The 22,162-nt window shown below is 33.7% G+C and overlaps 1 protein-coding gene across 1 annotated transcript in view; it reads left to right on the forward strand.

Moving 5' to 3' along the window:
* Window positions 1-206: 206 nt before the first annotated feature.
* Window positions 207-22,162, forward strand: part of LOC111512336 (isocitrate dehydrogenase [NAD] subunit gamma, mitochondrial) — a 28,765-nt gene continuing 6,809 nt past the window's right edge. The window contains exons 1-4 of the mRNA XM_074173839.1: window positions 207-561; window positions 4,200-4,345; window positions 11,376-11,485; window positions 15,370-15,573. Coding sequence (XP_074029940.1) covers window positions 396-561; window positions 4,200-4,345; window positions 11,376-11,485; window positions 15,370-15,573 — 626 coding nt within the window. The 5' untranslated portion in view covers window positions 207-395. The remainder of the gene's footprint in view (window positions 562-4,199; window positions 4,346-11,375; window positions 11,486-15,369; window positions 15,574-22,162) is intronic.

Consider the following 22,162-nt stretch of genomic DNA (forward strand, 5'->3'; position numbering starts at 1 on the left):
TACAATAGTAAAAATTTTTAAAAATCCGATATTTTTCAACCCCAACACCCTGTAGTTCTAAAATGATAAATAGAATAAACTAAATACACGACTATTCCTTTCGTCAATAGATCCCTTGAAAAACGTTTCGTCTAATTAGTTTTCTCAAGTCCAATAGAAACAATCACAACATTTGCCGCCACCCCGGTAATCGATAGTAAATGAAATTCTATCCTTATTCAAATAGGCTCACCATATCGCACTCGAAATATTTTCATTCTAAAGATTACTCGAATCAGTGTTATCAGTTCACATTCTGCCGGTGAGATTGAATTTGAAAGCGTACAGCTAATGTCATTTAGGTGTCAGTAACAAATACTGTGGTACATAAAAAACCGTAGTTCAAAACGGTCAAGATGAACAAAGTAGTCCAGAGGATACGGCATCTGAGAACTCCTGTAAGAAGTTTTTCAACCGCTGCTGACATTTTCGAAGGAATTATCAAAAGCAAGGTTATACCGGAATCAGGCCGATTGCCTGCTCCAACATACGGGGGCAGACATATAGTTACTATGTTACCGGGTAAGTACAATGGTTATTTCTGAATTATATTAATATTTATTTTTCATATATTTTTCCTTAATACGCTCAGTATTGATTTCATTCAGTGAAAAGCTCGTATTGAATAATGTTTACAACTAGTTATTTTTGTGTTTTCCGTTTTCTAAGATTTTGTCGTTCTCCGTTGAGTAATTTTATCGTTCGGTAAAATCTTTCAACTGTTATTGCAATTTTGAGTTGATATAAACAAAAGTAACAACTTTTGTAAAGACCCTGTGTGTTAATAAATGATAACACTCCTAGACCTTCAGAACTCTTTTCAGTAATCTGTTTAAAAAATCTATTTAAAATCTGTTTTTCTGTTATTCAGCTGTCTCCCCATACGAATGACAACTCTCAGAAGTTGAGAAACTTATGCGAGCTAAGGACTAACGAAGTCTTATCTTTCAACGTGTAATTCCAAATTCACTCACGATAAATGTTGATGTATTGATTCAGTATACTCATGCAGGGCTGACTTTCGATTAAATTCCCAACCATTCCACATATTTTTTATCAGAACATTTTCATATTTCCACTTTTTAAATCCAAACGCATTTCCTTTCTATTTTCTTTTAATTTTATAACAAATGAAAATATTTGTCAAATGTAGGAAGAGCTTTCTGAATAACGTTATGGCCCCGCCCACAAGATATGCATTCGTTAGAACACAATGAGAGTAAGAAAAAGAAGAGAGGGAGAAAGATTTCCCAAGTCTCTTCCTAGATTCGATAAGCTATACCATTTTCATATTTGAAATAATAATCACATATGTGGAAACAAAAAGATATTTGAACGAATACGATATCAATCCTTATAAAATAAATGTGTTGATTGTCTTCAACATTTCTTGTAAATTGTAATTGTTCTTCACACCATACAATTCAAATTACTATCTTAAAATTAAAACTGTCACGTGAAAAAATGAATGTAAGTGGTCTAACAAACCGATGCAACAAGTGTAACTAAGGAAGGGTGAGTTGCGCTGATTTTGTTCAACGTAGAGAGTCATTTTGAGGGATGAGATCGCATTTTTTATTTGTGTTGGTTTGAGGTATATAGATACTCACCTATTTCAAAATTAAAATTGATAGTTGCGAAAATTCGTGATTGTGTGGTAGTTGGAATGAAAATAAAATTATAAGAGGTTGACGGCTCTTGCTTTATATACCCTTCTAGTGGGTAGCCCGACCCATACAAAAATGCTTCGAATGGTCCACAATGTTCCTAAACATTCCACAGCATTCGACAATATTCTGAAATGTTCCACAATGACTCGGAATATTCCGGAATGATCTCGAACATTCCCAACTACTCCTGAATTTTAGGTCATTATAAATCATCTCTGAAGTTTATCCTAGTGAACCTTTAGATATTTTCACATAACTCAATTTGTTCCTTATACCTTCAGGTGAAATTTACTGCCTTTCATCTTTATATCGTAGGACTCATCCTACGGATGGAGGGTTTTCTAAAGTTTTTTGGATTTTTTTTTTCAGTTACCCATATGAGAAAGTTCTCAACCATGATTCCCTACATTTTGCCCTAAATAAAGCACATACAGGGTGTTTCCTAACTACGGTACGAAACTTGAAAGAGTAATTCGTTAGGCCGTATTAAAAAAATAAGTTCTCATGAACATATGTCCGGAGTTGCTTCGTTTCTGAGATATAGTGCGTTGAAGTTTAAAAAAAACGGTATTTATGAAATATCATAAATATCCTTTCACCGATTTGGTTGAAATTTGCTAAAGTTATTAAAGTAATAGGCCGCTTATTTAGCCCTAACCTCCCGTTTGATGGTATATGCTTGTAAGCTAGCTTCAGGTGAATTTCAATTAAATATCGTTTTAATATGCTAATTAATTGATCTACTGTGGGAAACCAATGACACTGGGAAGAAATATCATAAAATCGCATTATTCGAAAAATAAAATAAACAAAGAAAAAAAATTGAAAATAGACTGAATTCATGCAGCAAAATGGAAGACTATTGGACATCTATTGTGAATTTATGTCTTTTTGAATCGTTTGAGTTCATTTTGTGGCATATTATTTTCTAGGAATGAATAGAAATAATCGTTATTGCTTCGATTTATTGACATCATATCTTCAACAATCAGGTACATTTCTAGCGAAAATCATAATGTGGATGGACTGTTCTGGTATAACCTCCTCTACAAACTGTTTCATATAAAAAGAAAAACGGGAAAAATTGGTTTTAAGTTTTGTTTACTCCTGTTTGCAAAACGTGTCATACTGAAATGAATGAGATATGAAAGTACATTATTGTCAAGGGTATTTAGTTGAAAAATTTAATTTGATCTCATAGGAGATATTAGATGTTGAATGAACTCATTTTAGCGCACATTGAATCTTACTTATTCCAATAAATAAATATATAAAATATAAATAAATATTGGAAATATATGACGGATGATATATGTGACGGACGTTTCATATTATCTTAAGGACATCCAATGAATGTAGATTCAGAGCAATTAAGCAGTCTTCAGATATTTGAAAGTTGTAATCATATGATTAAATGAATCATGAATTAATAATGTATTGATAAACGAGCAAGATATTTGATCGTTACTCATGTAAGTGATATTTGTCTACGTGTGCCGAAAGCAAACGTCGTAAATTATTATTATTATATTTTGAATCCTCTCCATCCCCCTCCCAGGTTGAGTGCCCTGAGGTGAAATCTTCTCCACACGGTTACTATGTGCAGAACATCCCATCATGCCCATCCACCCGCTCTCCTACGGAGCGGTCCTCAAGTTACTGATGGGCACTTCAGCAAGATTGACATCTGACCTCTTTTAGTCGAAAGTCACCCTTTGGATGCTTTTACTTTCTGATCTAGTGATATTTTGAATAAGGTAGATTTGCAAGGCTTGCTTGAGATTCTACTGTAAAGTTATCAATTTGCTCATCGATTATTGGCCACGAAAGTAGTGAGTTATGAATCCGATCAACTGTGACTGGTTCGAGGGAATATGTTATGAACCATTTTGCCTACTTATCCATTTCAATAGTCATGGAGAAATGTATTGAAAAGTTACATATATTTTCTAAAAACTGTTTTGATTCTCAACTTCTTCATTGAAATGTAAGCAATGAAAATTTTGTAAGAAGTTCAAAATCATGAATTACCAATCAAATGAAAATTCGGTAAGGAATTGATAAGATCTTCCACAGATGTTTATTTAAAATACGAGTCAATCTGAACCAACTTCTTCCCACTCTTAATATTAAATTACATGGAAAAATTTCTTCGTTCTCAATGTAAGAAATATTCATAAAGCAAATGAAGGAATGAATAAAGAAAATGAATTATCATTTCTTTCAGTATTCGAAGGAAAAGTTGAAAGCGCACAAATTTTTCACTTCCAATATATTAATCTCAACAGAACTATTTGATAGGTAGAATCGAGTAAGTGTTATCAGGAGATGATGATGACTTTGAGTAATTGAATTCTCCAAATCTACTTTAATCATAAACACTACGAGTCCTGAAAATATTGCAATTCTCACCAACTTGTTTGGAGAAAATTAGGTAGTTTTTGTTTTGTGACGTCTTGAAAATCTGTTTCATATCGATATAAATTTCAGGCATAGGAGCAGGACCACAAATGATGGAATACGTTAAAGAAATATTCAAGGCTGCTTATGTTCCAGTAGATTTTGAAGTAATAGACGATGAAGATGTAGCGGATAACGCAATGACTTCAATTCGGAGAAATGGCGTTGGTATAAAGGCATGTATTTTAAATTTTGTTTACGAAATGAAGTGATTCGTAAGAATAATCATCTATTCAGAATACAGTTTCATTTAGAAAGGAAACGAATTCATAAAATACTCGTATATACTTTTGATACTGATATATATATATATATATATATATATATATATATATATATATATATATATATATATATATATATATACATATATATATATATATATATATATATATATATATATATATATATATATATATATATATATATACAGGGTCCTGCAACAGTGGCGCGGTGTTCCATATCTCTATATAGGAAGCAGATAGGAATCTAATTTTCTATAATATTACCTTATTGCTCGAGCTCGACAAAATAAAAATATTGGCGGTCACACAGGGTGTTCGATTTTTTCTGGGCGGATCCCAACTGTGTCTTTTTAAATGGCAACCTATATTTTTTATCGCTTTTTCGGTTTCTTCATAGAAAATAAAATAAACTTTATGTATATCTGCACTTCGAAAATATTGATGGTTTTCGAGATATCTAGCATGACAGGTTTTTTTTTCCAATATTCGTCACTCAGAATATTTGAAATTATAAAGTGGTGCCAAGTCCAGTTGAAATTTTTTTTTGGTCGAATATTCTACATTGGTAACTCTCTCAAACGATATATCTGAAATCGACCTGTGATATACAGGGTATGAAAAACCGCTTGCCAAATATTGTAAATGAAAATTTGCAAAATCTTCCTTATATTAAATGGAACACCCTGTATATTATTGATCCATAAGAAGCGCCAACGAAACCTCTACAAATTTCATTAAGTATTCCCTATGGCTAAGTTCAATAGTTTTTCTTAAATGAGCATTTCTTTCGAAAAATGGTCATTTTTTCAAAGCGAAATCCATTTGACGACTGATAAGAATATACAAAAAATACCCTTTCCTTAAAATATCGCCCATTCCTAAAATTACCTGTTGCTAGATAAACAAGTTGCGAATTACACCACAAAATGGACGTTCTTGAATAGTTACAATAATTTCAAAAATCTCGGAATTTGTGCCATATTCTTTCGGTCTAAAACAACCTTTCAGCGAATGAAATATTTATTGGAAATCAAGTAGTCTGGCAAATGACAGAACAAAATATTTGGCTGCAAATGAATATTGAAATTTTTAGTCAATCGTGAAGTTGAACTGTCGGTATAATTTCATCAGAATGTTATCAAAAAGTGATTTGATTGATATGATTTTCATATTAGGTGAATCAGACAGGAATTGTTTATTGGCAAGTAGAATTTATTCTCAACGGTATCCAGATAGAAGGCGTCCAGATGAAAGATCTTTCCGAAAGGTCTTGGGACGATTCGTTGAAACTGGATCTATTAATTATTCCAAACATGAGCGCATCAAGCCAGCTACTAATGAAGATAATGAATTGCAAGTTCTTCTTGCCGTTGAAGAAAATCCTAGTAGGAGTCAACGACAAATTGGGGAAATAGTGGATATAAGTGAGAGATCAGTGCAACGAGTATTGAAGAAACATCGCTTGCATCCATACCACGTTCAGTTACATCAAGAACTACTGTATGCTGATTTCGAGAAAAGAGTGAGATTTTGCAATTGGGCCATGAACAAAATTCGTCGAAACGAATATATTTTCAATAATATTTTATGGTCGGATGAATCGACATTCCATAAAAATGGATTTGTAAATCGACATAATTACCATTATTATGCGACAGAAAATCCTCACTTATTGAGACAGGTGGATTATCAACATAGGTGGTCGATAAATGTCTGGGGAGGCATCATTGGAGAATATGTAATTGGTCCATACTTTTTTGAGGGACATATGAATGGTGCAATGTATCTCAATTTCTTACGAAATGATTTACCAGGTTTGTTAGATGATATTCCTCTTGACCTCCGCAATAGAATGTGGTTACAACATGATGGTGCACCTGCTCACTATTCGGCAGAAGTGAGAGATCATCTACATGAAGCATTTCCCAATAAATGGATAGGACGGAATGGGCCTGTACGGTGGCCCGCTAGATCACCAGATTTGACGAAACTAGATTTTTTCTTATGGGGATACATAAAAAATATGGTTTACGTTGAGCCACCAACTTCTCCCGAAAATATGCGACTTAGAATAACGAATGCTTTTCGCAGCATTACACCATCTGTCTTGCGCAGAGTAGAACAGTCTTTCAAACATAGACTTCAGCTCTGCATTCAAGAAAATGGAAGACATGTTGAACATATTTTATAAAAGTTTCATTATCAACCTTAATTAAACTCTCCCTTTTGTAGTTTTATAATTTGCCAGTTGACAAATTTGAATATCTAGAACTCAAGCTCTGAATGAATATAATAACATGAAAAAAATAGTTATTTATAATGTTTCTTTCTTTTAACTTGTTTGGTTTGATATTGCACGATTTATGAGTGAAATTCTGCATCCAATGAAAAAATAATTTTCCATTTAGCAAAAAGTGATAGGTACATACATTTATTTCGTTAAAAAATATTTGTTTGGACACCTTCTAATGTACAAAATTGAAACAAGATATCTTTCGTATATTTTTATCAGTCGTCAAATGGATTTCGCTTTGAAAAAATGACCATTTTTCGAAAGAAATGATCATTTAAGAAAAACTATTGAACTTAGCCATAGGGAATACTTAATGAAATTTGTAGAGGTTTCGTTGGCGCTTCTTATGGATCAATAATATACAGGGTGTTCCATTTAATATAAGGAAGATTTTGCAAATTTTCATTTACAATATTTGGCAAGCGGTTTTTCATACCCTGTATATCACAGGTCGATTTCAGATATATCGTTTGAGAGAGTTACCAATGTAGAATATTCGACCAAAAAAAAATTTCAACTGGACTTGGCACCACTTTATAATTTCAAATATTCTGAGTGACGAATATTGGAAAAAAAAAACCTGTCATGCTAGATATCTCGAAAACCGTCAATATTTTCGAAGTGCAGATATACATAAAGTTTATTTTATTTTCTATGAAGAAACCGAAAAAGCGAACACCCTGTGTGACCGCCAATATTTTTATTTTGTCGAGCTCGAGCAATAAGGTAATATTATAGAAAATTAGATTCCTATCTGCTTCCTATATAGAGATATGGAACACCGCGCCACTGTTGCAGGACCCTGTATATATATATATATATATATATATATATATATATATATATATATATATATATATATATATATATATATATATATATATATATATATATATATATATATATATATATATATATATGTACGTACATTAATACCGACATTACGGACATTAATACCGAAACATGTTCAGAAAAGCAGTTATTGCTCGAAATTTCGAAAATCGGTAAAGAGAAAAGATGATTGTTTTTTCCATTTTTACCCATATACCAATTTTTAGCTATCTAGTACAAATTTAGTTTTTTTACAGTTTTTCGAAAATTTGACATTTGCCGATTTCTCAAATTTAGCCAAACCTCAACAAAGTTAGTGCTTTATGGCTAACTTATCTTTCCAACGAATTTTTATTACCAATTGCAATTCTAAATATAACTTATTTCGCAAAAATTTAAAACACCAGAAAAAATTATGCCAAAAATGATGCAAAGTTGATACAGTTTTTGAAAACAGATAAATATTTCACTTTATTTCTACTTTTTGCGAAATAGCTTGATACATAAGCATAATTAAAAAACAATATCAATGAAAAGTCAATAATTTATTCTTTAATGCACTTTTCAAACAGTTAAACTTTGATTTACTAATTACGAAAAATCACAACGAAATTAAACTAAAGGTACTGTGGAGACAATTGAACTGAACTGAAAAAGCAAAATATTTTATTGTCATACGACATTTGTTGAATAACTCAAAATAGTGTTTATCAGTTTTAGATTTGAAATAGTTTATTCGTTGTCTAGTGTGTTGTTAAAAATGCTGAATCTTCAAGAAAAAATTGCAATCGTTTTAATATGCGGCGAGAATACCGGTCACCGACAAGTAGCTGATATTTTCAATGCCAGACATCCTGCAAGAAATATTCATCAGTCAACAGTTAGTAGGATAATAGCTAAGTTTAAATCTACTGGCTCGGTTGAGAGTAATTATAGAAAAGCACATCAGCCTTCTAGACATACTGAAGAAGTGGAATTTGAAATATGTTTGGATGTCGTAGAACATAAAAAACAAGTATTCAAGATATTGCAGATAGAACAGATGTTAACCAAGAGAGTGTACGACGTATTTTACACAAAAATAAATGTACGCCTTATAAACCGAAATTTATCAATACATTAAAAGAAAGGGACTTCGATATGCGCTGGTATTTTTCTTTTTGGTTTCAAGGGGAAAAAGAAGAAAATTATCATTTTTCTTATCAAATTTTATGGACAGCTGAAGCGACCTTCTCTTCAAATGGCGTTGTGAGCTCGCAAAACTGCAGGTGGTGGGCAAAAGAAAACCCACATTTCGTAATCGAATGTCGAGATCAATATTCGTTCAAGACGAATGTATGGTGTGGCATATTAAACGATCAAATTATAGGACCATACTTTTTTAGACATAATTCAAATTCTGCGGACTACCTACACTTTGTGAATACCGAACTATCTGAAGTTTTGGATAATATGCCCCTTCAAGTAAGAAATGTTGTGTGGTATCAGTGTGATGGTGCACCTATTCATACTACAAGGGTGGTCTTTTGGAAATATTTAGGGGCAAAGTAATCAGTCGCAATATGGAACACTTTTGGCCGCCTAGATCTCCTGATATAACCCTGATATAACCTGTAAGAAGAACTAAACTTCCAAAAACACCCTAGCGGAGAGAAAACCCTTTAAAAACCTAAACAATAATTCAAACATTTTTATTTTTCTGGCAGACAAAGGTAATGCGACTGTAGTACTCAACATCATCGATATCATCATTCCCAGTACCAACTTCATCCTCGCTCCCACCACCAGTCAACCCCTCCACTCGGAAATAAATACCAAACTATTTCAATCTGTGACCGAACCAGAACCTGTGTAGCCACAGTCGAAGCTTGGGATTAAGCAGAATGAGACCCTTGCGGAGCCCAGTGACGAGATCTGAGAAGCAGGCAGATTGAGACATTAGCGACAAGTCACAAAACCCTTAGCTTATCACTATCTAAAGTGTAGTTGAATTTTATGAAAATTGCTTCAAAATCGAAACGTCGAACAACTAGAAACACCAGACGTGGTTCAACCCGGACATAAGGAAGATCAAATTGAGTTTCATCTTCCTCTTGAAGATGATCACTTGGTGATCGAAACACTTGTCGAGGTGTTGAAATAACGATTTGGTGTAGGGAAAAATCTTAAGTAATATTCATAACTACACCAAAGGTTCCATACAGTGCATCACAAATCAACACGAATATAAAAAAACGTATTAGTTAATTCATTTTCTAATGATAGTGGAATGTATATTGAAACATATAATATTGATATTTATAATTTAGGATCTTTATCAGTATATTGCAATAACTAAATAAGATTCTTGAGTATACTAGTATATTAAAGTCACATCAAAATGTTTTCATGTATATGTCACATATTATTATTATTATTGATTTTTTTGGGAAAGACAGGTTTTGGCTTTCTACTTCTCCATCTTGGTACAAAAACATGTGGGAATCCTTCAACGAAATTAAGTTTGTATCTGAAAGTAACTTCTTTGCATGATCTACACATCTTTGTATAGAATTCCGGTTTTAAAAATTGATTGCTTCCTTCTTTTCTTTGTGAGATTCTCACATGTTTTTGTATCAAGATGGAGAAGTAGAAAGCCAAAACATTTCTTTCCCAAAAAATTAACCTCTCCTCAAAATCTACCCCTTTCAATTTAAATTATTATTGATGTTTCATATATGCCAGGCATGTCGTGATGTCATGGTATTTATTGAAGACAGGATTTCAGATGAATGAATATTGAATTGAAAAATATTTATTCTGAATATTTCATAAAAGAGCGAAAATTCAAAAATATTTCTTTCCACACAAAATATAAAGACTATTTTTAATTATTTGTAGAAGATATTTCCGTTAACTTCCAGGTATTTTTTGACTCCCTTCCTCAAATTGTTATTTACATCATGACTGATTTTATCGGCATCTGGAATATTGGATGAAATTTTCCATTTATCGTTTATGAGTACTGTATTATTTACTACAAAATGGATGCTAAGGAAAGAAATCAAGGTGGCTGTTGATTCATTGATGTTGTCGCTTGTATAAGTGTGTTTAATGTTAAGGTTTGAAAAAATTATCATTTACTCGAAAACTACATCAAATATTTCGAACTCTTCGACATCTGAACTCTTGGTAAAAAAATTCAAACGGGATACGAATCTGCTACGATTGTAGTAAGAATTTGCAATCCGTTTATTCGGTTACTGACATCCATGCACTGAAAATCCGAATCCGTTTCACAATGAAATAAAAAACTAGAAAAACTTTGCAACAATAAAAACTAATTTACTTAGGTTCATTGGAACTTAAACGTAAGATCCACTCCCTACTTCAATATTACTGTTCAGTCATTTAGTCTTGTACGGTTAATCCTACATTCAGCACCACAACCCAACAAATTTGTATGCCATGGAATATATCACCTTTGACTGTAAAGATCACTTTTCCGTTTCAAACATTATTTTCCTATCCCATTTTTTGTATGGTGTTTGGTTAGAAAAGAACATCGAAATTAATATACAAAATTTATGGAAGGTGTGACAGAATTTTGGTAAATTATTCTTTTAACTTTTCCCAGATTTTCACGTGCATCATCTTCAGCTGACGGCATAAAGCTGAAACTCATTTTATGTTTCGGGAATATGAAAATCATACATTTTTTAGTTATCCGATGTGATGTTGTGTGAAGGTGAAAAATTAGTCAAAATACTGAGTATTTTTATTATCTCTTTTCATTTTCAATCTGAATATACACGATCTGAAAAATGTAACTCATAACAATCCCCTATTTTTTCGCAGGGTCATATTCCATGTTTAGCGGACACGTCATCAAACGTAACACTACGCTCGCATTTAGATCTGTACATCTACCTAGTCCACTGCAAGAGTTATCCCAACATCAGAGCCAGGTAATCGAAATTAATAACAAAGAAGAATCCAACACAAACATTGCTCCAGAACCAGAACTACAACACTCCTCTCAGTACGCATTTCAACACCACCACGAGCTGAACTACACCAATTCAGATGGACCATATAATAGTATTCATCTATTGGTGATACTACCTTCATTTATAATATGACGTATTTGACACTAATGACATTTCTCCCTACTACAATCTCAACCAAAGCGTGTATACACTGCTCAACATAACAACTATTCATATAAACTGCTCAAAAAAAAACAGTCTATGAAAACCATGTTGGGCACCTGAGAAAATTGTACAAATGATAATTTTGCATTTGTGTAATATTGAAGTAACCCAGATCATTTGGGCAATGATGAACTAAGTTTCAAGTAGATTTTAAAAATTCATAGAATCGGCAGATGTTCATATTCGAATGTGACAAAATATATTTTCATTTCAACAAGAAAAAAGACAAGATAAAGAACGTGTTTTGTTATTCATGAACCATGGTACGAATCCATGCGAAATTTCTTTGTAGTGATTTTTGGGGCCAAATATAGCATATTCATTTATTGATTGGAGAATTCAAGATGGCGGACGAGTTTGCCGATTCGATTATATTAAGGACCAATTATTAAAAATATTCCTAATCGAATTCATCACTCAAGATTAAGGAATCTGTAGAGCCTATTCTTTCTGAATTATGTAGTTACTATTCAGGACTTGAAGAAGTAAAAAAGTAATTAAGTATGTAGTATTCAATCATACAAAAATAATTTTTTTGTATGTATGTACTAACTATAAATGTATGTGAGAGTTTTCGGAGTCGGAAGTTATGAATTATTCACACTGTAAGATAATAGGTTGTTTTGCTGCTTCCAGCTTTTATCCAAGTAAAAATTGATAATAAAATCACTGACAAGTCCAAATGCATTTTGACTATACCATTATATATGTTTTCCGACAGAAAACAACTACTTCTTTAGCTAATAACTCGACATATATTGACAAATGTTGATATTTGAATCTATACAAGTTTAGATGTCTAATCAACCCCGAAAAGTTGCTGCGTAGATTAAAAACAGTTATTCTAAATGAAACATGTCCTATTAGTCAGCAACTTCTTATATAATGTAAATTTGACTATCAAAAATACCTTACGACTGTTAACGTTTCGGAATCCAAGTCTCCTCAGACATAAGTGCAAAGCTTCTCACTTTGGAGAAACAACTTTGCAAATAGTGGGACTTCGCCTGATTCGAACAAGGACCCAACTGCGGACCGTTTTGAAGTGTTCCTTATCAATGCAGACCATGCTATCACGGTTGTATACACACAGGGACTCGGTATTCCTCCTAGAGAGCTCTTGCACAGTACCATGGTTCATGAATAACAAAACTCGTTCTTCATCTTGTCTTTTCTCTTGTTGAAATTAAAATATATTTTGTCACATCCGATCCCATGAATTTTTAAAATCTACTTGAAACATAGTTCATCGTTGTCGAAATGATCTGGGTTACTTGAATATTACACAAATGCAAAATTATCATTTGTACAATTTTCTTAGGTGCCCAGCATGGTTTTCATCGACTGTATTTTTTTTGAGCAGTTTATATGAATATTTGTTATGTTGAGCAGTGTTTAAATGATTTGGTTGCGTGCCTGTCTTGAACTCGTCGTTTGCGCAGACCTGAGACTGCAACTCTTGGGTCTGCGTGTAGAAAATTCAAACCAAAAATCACCCGAAGTGGGATTACTGTATATAGTATACTGTGGTATTGTATTCATCATAGGTCATAAGTTCCAGTTCTGCCAACCAGTGAATAGTAACTCTGGAGAGTGCCATTACTTTGAATCATGTTTTAGTATTTTCTAATGAACTTCATTACATACACACACAAAATTATCGCATTAAAACTATTAGGTCTGCAGTTGGTTTCCAATCCAGAATAATGAAAAAATTCACCTCCTATATTCCTTATTACTCACTTTTTATAATTTTTCTGACACAATTGATTTAACTCAGAACAGGTTCCATACTAATTAAATTTTTGTTCAGATTCACTGACAAACAATAAGTTCAAATAGTTTTTGATGGAGGGGTTTATTAATTTCATTATCTTTGTATCTGTCATCGTATTCTTCGTATACTTCATTCGTATAAATTAAAACGACCAGTCCAAAACGCCAAATTTCCAACTTTTTATACGACGTAAGACACTAAAAGAGTTACATCTAGATAACGCAAACGAAATGTATCAAATCAGTATGCAGTCACAATAAATTAATGGATCATTTTTGTGTATGGCCCTCCAGCTTCATAAAAGAACATTTCCTGCAAGTGATCATCGATGGATATCTCTCGAATTCTTTTACCATCAACGCTGGTGTTCCCCAGGGATCATTATTGTCTCCAATCCTTAATGAGGATCTAGAAAGTGATTTCGAATTGGGGTGAATGTAACCAGGTTCAATTCAATGCTACAAAAACCCAGGCATCGGTTTTCTCCAAAAAGATTATTGTCTCCGAACCAGATATAATAATGTCAATTCCGCTTTCTGCTTCGATGAGTTTGTTGGGGGGTTAAAATGGACACCAATTTGCCTTGGCAAAATCATGTCGCTGGAATTTCATCCAGAAAAGAGCAATCCGCCTGATTGGATACGAGAATATCACTTGCAACCTTGATAGGGTGGAACATCGTAGAAAGGTTGGAGATTTGTCTCTCTTTCATAGATATTTTCACAGGAAGTGTTCAAGTGACTTGGCATGTTTGATTCCACCAAGAGCGGTACATATCAGAAATACGCGACGGACTGTGGCTGCTAATCTTTTGAGGTTCAACTCAGTACACCTCGAACTTCACTGTTCAAGAACTCTCTCATTTGGAGAATCGTGTTCATGTGGAATAAACTTCATGAGAACGTTTTTTTCAAATGGATATAATCCCCAGCGATTCAAATCCAATGTGAATCGCTACTTTCACACCGACACCGCTCAAAGAGCGCCTTAAATATTTTCCTGTGGTGCTTGTGTTCGTTTTAAAAAAAATCAGACTAGAAGAATCAACTTACTGTATAGGAAACATAGAACATAAGAGGAATTTGATGAAATTAAATGAGATTGGGGTGTGTTGCTGCCTAAAGGCAAATTAAGAGAAATAATAAAATGAAGTCGCCGTCAACAGGACAGGATTTACACAATTATCACTTTTGTCACTGAAACCAACTCCCTTCAATCTATTATGAATTTTCATTAGTTTATTTTGTCTATCACTACTGAAAAAAGCGTCATGTCATATATCCTCGTGGATATTGAACTCTAGTTTTTCTCTACGAGTAGGCAAGGATTCAATACCTTCGAACCAATTGCAGAAACATTACGCGGCTCCTTCAAAATTGTTCTCAAATGTCATTCGTAATCTTCGAACTGACATTTCTTAACGGATGATTGAAATGAAAGTTTTTTCAAGTTGCTCTTTGCTGTGAAATTCTCATTCGGGATATCCTTCATGAATGGATCTTATTTTGAGATATTATTGATACTTGTCATAGAAAAAGTATAGTATTCTACCCGCGTAAAATGATCATTACTTGCTCGAATGGTTCACAAACTTCACTCTCACAAATGAAGCTCATTGATTTGTGCACATTTTCGACAGACAATGGTAAAAGTTGATATTCACGTCAGCTTCTGGCGCATACTATTGAAATATTCGCAATATTGGAGTCTAAAGAAATAACCAAATATTCATTCAATAGATTGCAATTGTTTTGGAGAAGGGAAAGTGCATGATTCGCGATCGAGTATAAAAGAAAACAGGGTTGAAGACTTTATAATAATAGAAGAAAAAAAACGAAAAATAATATAATTTTTTTTGCAGATTCCCTGACCTAGATATTTACGTGTTCAGGCAAAATACGGAAGGGGAATATGCCATGTTAGAACATGAATCAAAACCTGGCATTGTGGAGAGTTTAAAAATCGTCACGAAAGAAAACACCTTGAGGTTTGCTAGATGGGCATTCGAATTCGCAAGGAGGGAAGGAAGAAAAAAAGTTACAGTCGTCCATAAGGGTAATATTATGTGAGTAGAATTTTCTAATTGAATTCAAAGTAACTCTGAATAATACCAAAAAGAAACGATAACACCAATAATTTCAAAGTATGATTTGAAGTAGAAGATTGAAACTATCAGGTAAGGTTATGTCCCAATCCCAGACTGAATTGGGAAAACACGACGTCAAACCAATATTTACGTCAATGAAAATTATCAGAGGAAGTCTAGGGTTAGTAAGGACCCCAGAGATCATATAGCAACACTCTGGCATTCTGGATCTGCGAGTCGGTCTACATAAGTACCCGTCTCTCTGAACATAACAGAAATTGTCGCCTCAGACAAACCAACAAATCAGCTGTTGCATCACATGCTTTCACATTATCTAATTCGAAGATACACAAATAATCGATAAAACTCAAAAGTACTATGCAAGAATATATAGAGAGACAATAGAAATTCAGAAACACAGATAATTTCAAAATGAAAGAAGAGGTAGTGAATACACGTTAATGAAATCTGGCTACCTGTCCCTAATTACACAAATAGACTCATTTAATCCAATAAAGAAATGATGATATAAAACCGGAGACGAATTCCAACATTGCAGTTCCTGCGTTGAGAACAACTCGACCGTTACCTCATCGCCTTCGATAATGTCTACCACAGTAGTAGACAAAACGTCAGGCATAAAATCTGCAGACCACGGTCAAAAAAACGAAAAAAGCTTTGACACGAATGTATTTCTAATACAGGGTGTAACTAACTAAATGTAAAACATTCAAGGAGGTGATTCCTCATCGAAAAAAAGATAGGATCTTTCATATAAAGAAATTTCATTGCAGCATCCCTTGTTAAGATACAGCCCCTTAAAGGGGGTACATAAAATGTGTATAACAATTTTTTCACAAACACTAAAAAAGTTACAATATTGAAATTGACCTGACGTTTTGTACTACCAAAAAGACACTTAGCCAGAAATTTATTTGGTTTACCCCATGGTTGTAAGGGGTGGAAAACGCAACCCCTAAAATGTTCTTCCAATGTAACTTTTTGTCTTATTATTTGTTTACCATTTAAAAAGTTATTTCCGATAGCCTGTTTCATTCTAAACAAAAAATGTCTCTTGGGTTTTTTGCCCAAAATGAACCAGTTCGCAGCAAAAAATTATTTTAGGAACAACTATCGAGATACGTCGTCGAGATACATTGATTAATTATGTGCTCGGGATTATTTGAAGTCGACGAGGGCCGTTTTTGTCTGGCCCTGATTGGCGAAGGTTATACTCGTAAGACAGTTATCGAAGTGCTTGAAAAGACAGTGCGAGAGGTCTGGAGAGTATGCTGGGTGAGGCAGAACTTCGACGCTCAATTCGTTTAATTTTCGGACGGTGATTTGTGAAATGTGCGGACGCGCATTGTCGTGGAGCAGGATGAGACCTCTTCCTTTGACTAGTGACAGCTGCTGCTGACACAATTTTCGGTACCTCACAATAGGACTCTACTGTGATAGTTTGGCCCGATTACAGAAAGTTATAGTGACTCACACTAGCCGCTTACCACCATACAGTAACCATGGTCTTTTTGTGCTGAGTTTTCACTTTCGGAAAGTACATGGGTGGCTCATCGGTGGCCAACCAATGTCTTGAACGTCTCTTGTTGTTGTAGATGATCCACTTTTCATCACACGTGACAATCCGTCAAAAACCGCATGAGAGCTGACGTCTAGTTTTTCTGCCATCCCACGCACCGTTTGTGATGGGTCACATCACCTCTACCAGGGTCCTCAAATCATCGTGTCCTGAATTACTGTAGATCGATCACTTCGGGGCTCATCTTCAAGGCTGAAATCTCCGAAACGAAATTTCGCACACCAACGTAGAACATTGCGTTCATCAGCACTATTATTGCCAAATGCCTGGTTGATGTTTCTGGCTGCTTCGGCATCGGTTTGGTTCAACTCATTGAGAAAAATTGGCCCCAAAATCGCTTAACGACATCATATAGTATTATGATGAAAAAGGGAAAAAAATTCAAATTTGAAAAAAAAATTAGCAGCATCAATGAATAGAGTAGGTATAGTCGAAGTAATCTTTATTGTGAATAGGCATCTCAAAAGCCAAAAAAAACAATACAGAGAAATGATGCTGCTACGAACTAGTCCACGTGGACTAAATAATTGGCGGTTCGTATTGGATAATTAATAATAATAATCGTCTTTATTGTTTCCCAGCTGTAGTTACATACAAATATTTAGATAAATTGTTAGCACAAGTGCTACTGAGTTGTTCTTCTTTTTACTAACCGAGTTTTATGATTGGCTGAAGAGTCATAAAATGAAATTTGAAGACATGTTACTGTGACGAATAGAATATGAGGATGTGTATCGCTGTTCGTTGTGTCGTCAATGCTCAGTTCAGGAACTGATCGCGATTTGGGTGTTGAAATTCGATATTGGTGCAGTTATAATTACTTAAAATTTTTGTTATCTGTTTGAAATGTAGCGTCCTTGCAGTGGCGGCGCAAGACCTAAATTCAATGTGAGCAAGGTACATTTCGCGAGGACGGTGCAAGAAGAAGGGTTCATGGAATAAAAAAAACTTGAAATTACACAATTTTCCATTCATTAAGAAACACTTATCAAAATTAATACTTATGTACTTTTTGGAACATTGAACAACAAAATAAAAAATAAAAAAATCAACATGGCTCAGTGAAAGTATTTTTCTGGTTGATTCGGCCTTTACTTGATGAAGATCCATAGTAATTTCAAAAACTACACCTCACGATTTGATCCCCACGAAATTTATTTGAAAAATATATCACATGTTTCGCTAAGACATTAGCTTTTTCAAGTGGTTTATCACTTGAAATAAATTTTGTAGAGATCAAATCGTGAGAAGTAGTTTTTGAAATCAGTGAAAGTAACTGACACAGAAAAATTATTTTTTAATTTTTTTAGCCTAACCAGATTCCCATTTTCTCCCTTTATCTCTATTTCTCCTAGTGCCTCAGCCTGACGTGATTACGAAGAATGCACCAATATCGAATCCTCAACCTGTAAAAAAATTATAATAACATTTGTCGGTACTTGCTTCTTTCCTTGAGTATAATTAACTTATTAGAAGTGGACTGATTCGTTCAGATAAAAATTCGATGAATATAGTACATAATTATATTAATTTGTATATTACCTGTAACATATTACAGTATTTTACTGACGTAATATTATGTTTAGTACAATATAATACATATTACTGAAGTTTTTTTCCAAAATCAAATCGTTATTTCAACACCTTGACACGTGTTTCGATCACCAAATGATCATCTCGAATACGAAGATCAAACTGTTTAATCTTCCTCTTGAAGATGATCACTTGGTGATCGGAACACGTGTTCCGGTTTGGTGTTGTGAAAAACTCCAGTAATATTCATTTCTACATCAAAGATTCCAAACAGTGCATCACAAGTACAATGTAATACGCATAATGAAAAAAAGAGGGTGCATTTTAGTGCAACAAATCGAAGATATGCAACAACCTTCAGTGACGGCAACCTTATTTTTCGAATTCATGCAAGACATGATTTTCAGTTATGTAATGTTTACTTAAGAAAACTTATTGAACACGTGTAATCGTTTTGAAACTATGTAAAACTAGTATTTACTCCCACATCAAATACTTTTGAAAATTATAATATAGGAACATGAAGCGAGACTGCAACTGCATGCGATACATTGCTTGGATGGTTCCCAGGTCTCTGACCGGATATTCCCTGCCAAGTAATGTTGCCAGACTGAATGAAAACGAAAGATCAGAAATGACAAAGATGAGGATTTATTGATTAATCAATTTCATAGTACAATATATAGTTTATCAAAAAAGAGCGGATGGAGTATTTTCAGTTTGAGAATTTTCTAATGTATTATTTGTGAAAAAAAATTTGGCGTGTACTGTTGGATTTTCCATACTTTAAAAAAATATTTTCGGCTTTGAGGCGCGAGGCCCTCTGCGCCGCGAGGCGCAGAGGGCCACGCCTTACGCCCACGCCTTACGCTACCTCTGCGTCCTTGGACAAGTACTAATAGTAATAACGAGTGTGTAGTGCTGGTGAACAATGCGAAAAAGAGATACCAATGAATAAGATTCGGATGCATTTGAATATTGAAACACAGAGAGTATGTTTCAATGTATATAAGAATCTACATCTCATGTTCGGTTTCGAGAGAAACAAACTATTACAAGCAATACCAGATTTGACCGAAATTCCTTTCTCAACTGTACGTAAAACAGTCAAAAACAAACCTTATGAGGCAAGACGCGATGTGATACGGGATTACCAAAACCTTTAAATGTTCATTTAATGAAGTCATTAAAAAACCAACATATGACTGTTACAAAAGCAACAAGATTCCTACAATTGAAATCATTAGGAAGAAATTGAATACTTCCGGCCATAACGTGACCTGCTGTGACAAAACTCTTCGGAATTGGATAAAGAAACTAGGATTTAGATTCAAAATAATAAACAAACGTCAAGCAATTATGGAAGGTGGACTGATGGTTCGAGAATGTGTAGGCCTAACATGCCTACAAACAAAGGATCGCGACTAATCATTGTGCATTGCGGAGGAATTAAAGGATGGGTTTCGAATTCTTTGAAATTATGTGGAAAAAAATTGAGAACTGCAATGTTGACTATCATAAGAACATGTAAGCTAATATTTTTGAGGAATGGTTTGGATAGCATTTTGTATTTTGAAGATAACTATACCAAAAACCAACTACTTGAAGTTTCACAGACAAAAACATTTGAAAAAGTGTAGGCCTTCGAGAGTATTGCTGAAAAGTTAAGGACACACCATACTGAGACTTCCCCCCTATTTTTGTGTTTTCAATCTCATCGAGTTGATTTGGGGAAAATTGAAATAATTCATCAGGGGTAAAAATAATATAGTTATTGTGATACCACGACACAGTAGAATACATTTTTAAGATATGGAGCTACAAAAACACAGGAAAATTAAAATTCCTCTTGAAAATGATCACTTGGTGATCGAAACACCTGTCGATGTGTTGAAATAACGGTTTGGTGTTGAGAAAAAACTCCACTGATATTCATAAAAATGCTGTTGTATAATTGTTCACATCATGGACCATGTCTTCCAAAAATAATCAAACGTATAGATGTTCTTGGATATTTCGCTAGTCATCCAAATGCGTCTTTAAAAAATCATAAGAAAAACCTACTAGTTAAACCCAAAACCGCTCACCGCATTTTGAAAAACCATAAATGGAAACCGTTCAGATATCATCTAGTACATCATCTGAAAGACATGGATTTGCATCGTCGAATTAAGTTTTGTGAATAGTTGCTGATAAAAAAAATATTCGTTATAATACTCTTTTTTGGGTTGGTGATCGATATTTCCAAGAAAGTTGAAGAATAGAAAAGTTATGCAAGCATTCAACGCCCTATGATGAAATTAGTCGTGCTGTGAATACAAATTTTATAAATGTCTGGAAGTTAATTGAAATGTCTTCGAACATATTTTGAGATGGTTTTTATATTTTGTGTGGGAAAACAAAACAATATTTTTGAATTTTCGCGCTTCCACGCTACATTTAGAATGAACATTTTTCAATTCATTATTTCTTCTTGAATAAAACCCATGACGGCAAATTAATGGCTCAAATAAACTTTTTGTAACTGTTCGAAATGAAGATTTCATACCCGGTAATTAACGGTTGATTTTTGACATAGGATTATATATGAAAATGAGTCAAAATCATTTCGGAATCTCAAAACTATCCTAAAATACATGGTGTTCCATTCGAAAAAACTAACGTTCAGTACATTTTCATATTTTCAGAATCAGTTATCGATACCGAACACATTTTGGAAATGTTACTTCACAAGGCAATGGAATGAAGTATTTCAATTTATCAATAATGGCTCATTGATGTATTCTATCAAACTTCTGAATATTATGGGAGAAACACTAGAGATAAGAATAAAGGTTGTTCACATTAAGAAGAGAATGACGTCACAAGATGACAAGTTACGGCGTTGCCAACATGTGCACTATTTCGAACTTTCAACTTTTTTTGTACTGTTGATATTTCATTGCTATTATCCTTACTTACGTTTGGTATTTATGGGGACTATTTCCACAATACTTCAGGCATATTGAATATACGCAGGTCTTATCAAAAGAAATGATAGTTCTGAAAAGAAAAGAAAGACTGACAGTTTTTGAGTTTGACAGTTTGAGCAACTTACAAAATGAAATGTTACTAGTTTCATTGCTGTTGAACGCTTTTCAGTGGGAATGTTAACGTTGTTATGTTGGATATACAAAATCACCAGTTGTTAGTAGCAAACAAATGAATATCGGTTCGTTTTTGGTATATTACATAAACTCGCATAAGAATTATGCCAGGTAATCAAAAATGTTACATTTGAATTAAGACAGTTGGTACCAACTTCCGGTTTAACCGAAAGTGTTGAAAAACCAGCATTATTTTCATTCGATAAAGCATACTAAAAAACCTATATTTTCTAATTTCCAGGATATGAATCCTATTATTTCCTAATATACCGCTAGCCGACTATCATCG

The sequence above is a fragment of the Leptinotarsa decemlineata genome, unplaced genomic scaffold, assembly GCF_025532065.1.
Source record: "Leptinotarsa decemlineata unplaced genomic scaffold, Ldec_3_MD MMD2_tig00000505_RagTag_RagTag, whole genome shotgun sequence".
Classification (NCBI taxonomy): Eukaryota; Metazoa; Arthropoda; class Insecta; order Coleoptera; family Chrysomelidae; genus Leptinotarsa; species Leptinotarsa decemlineata.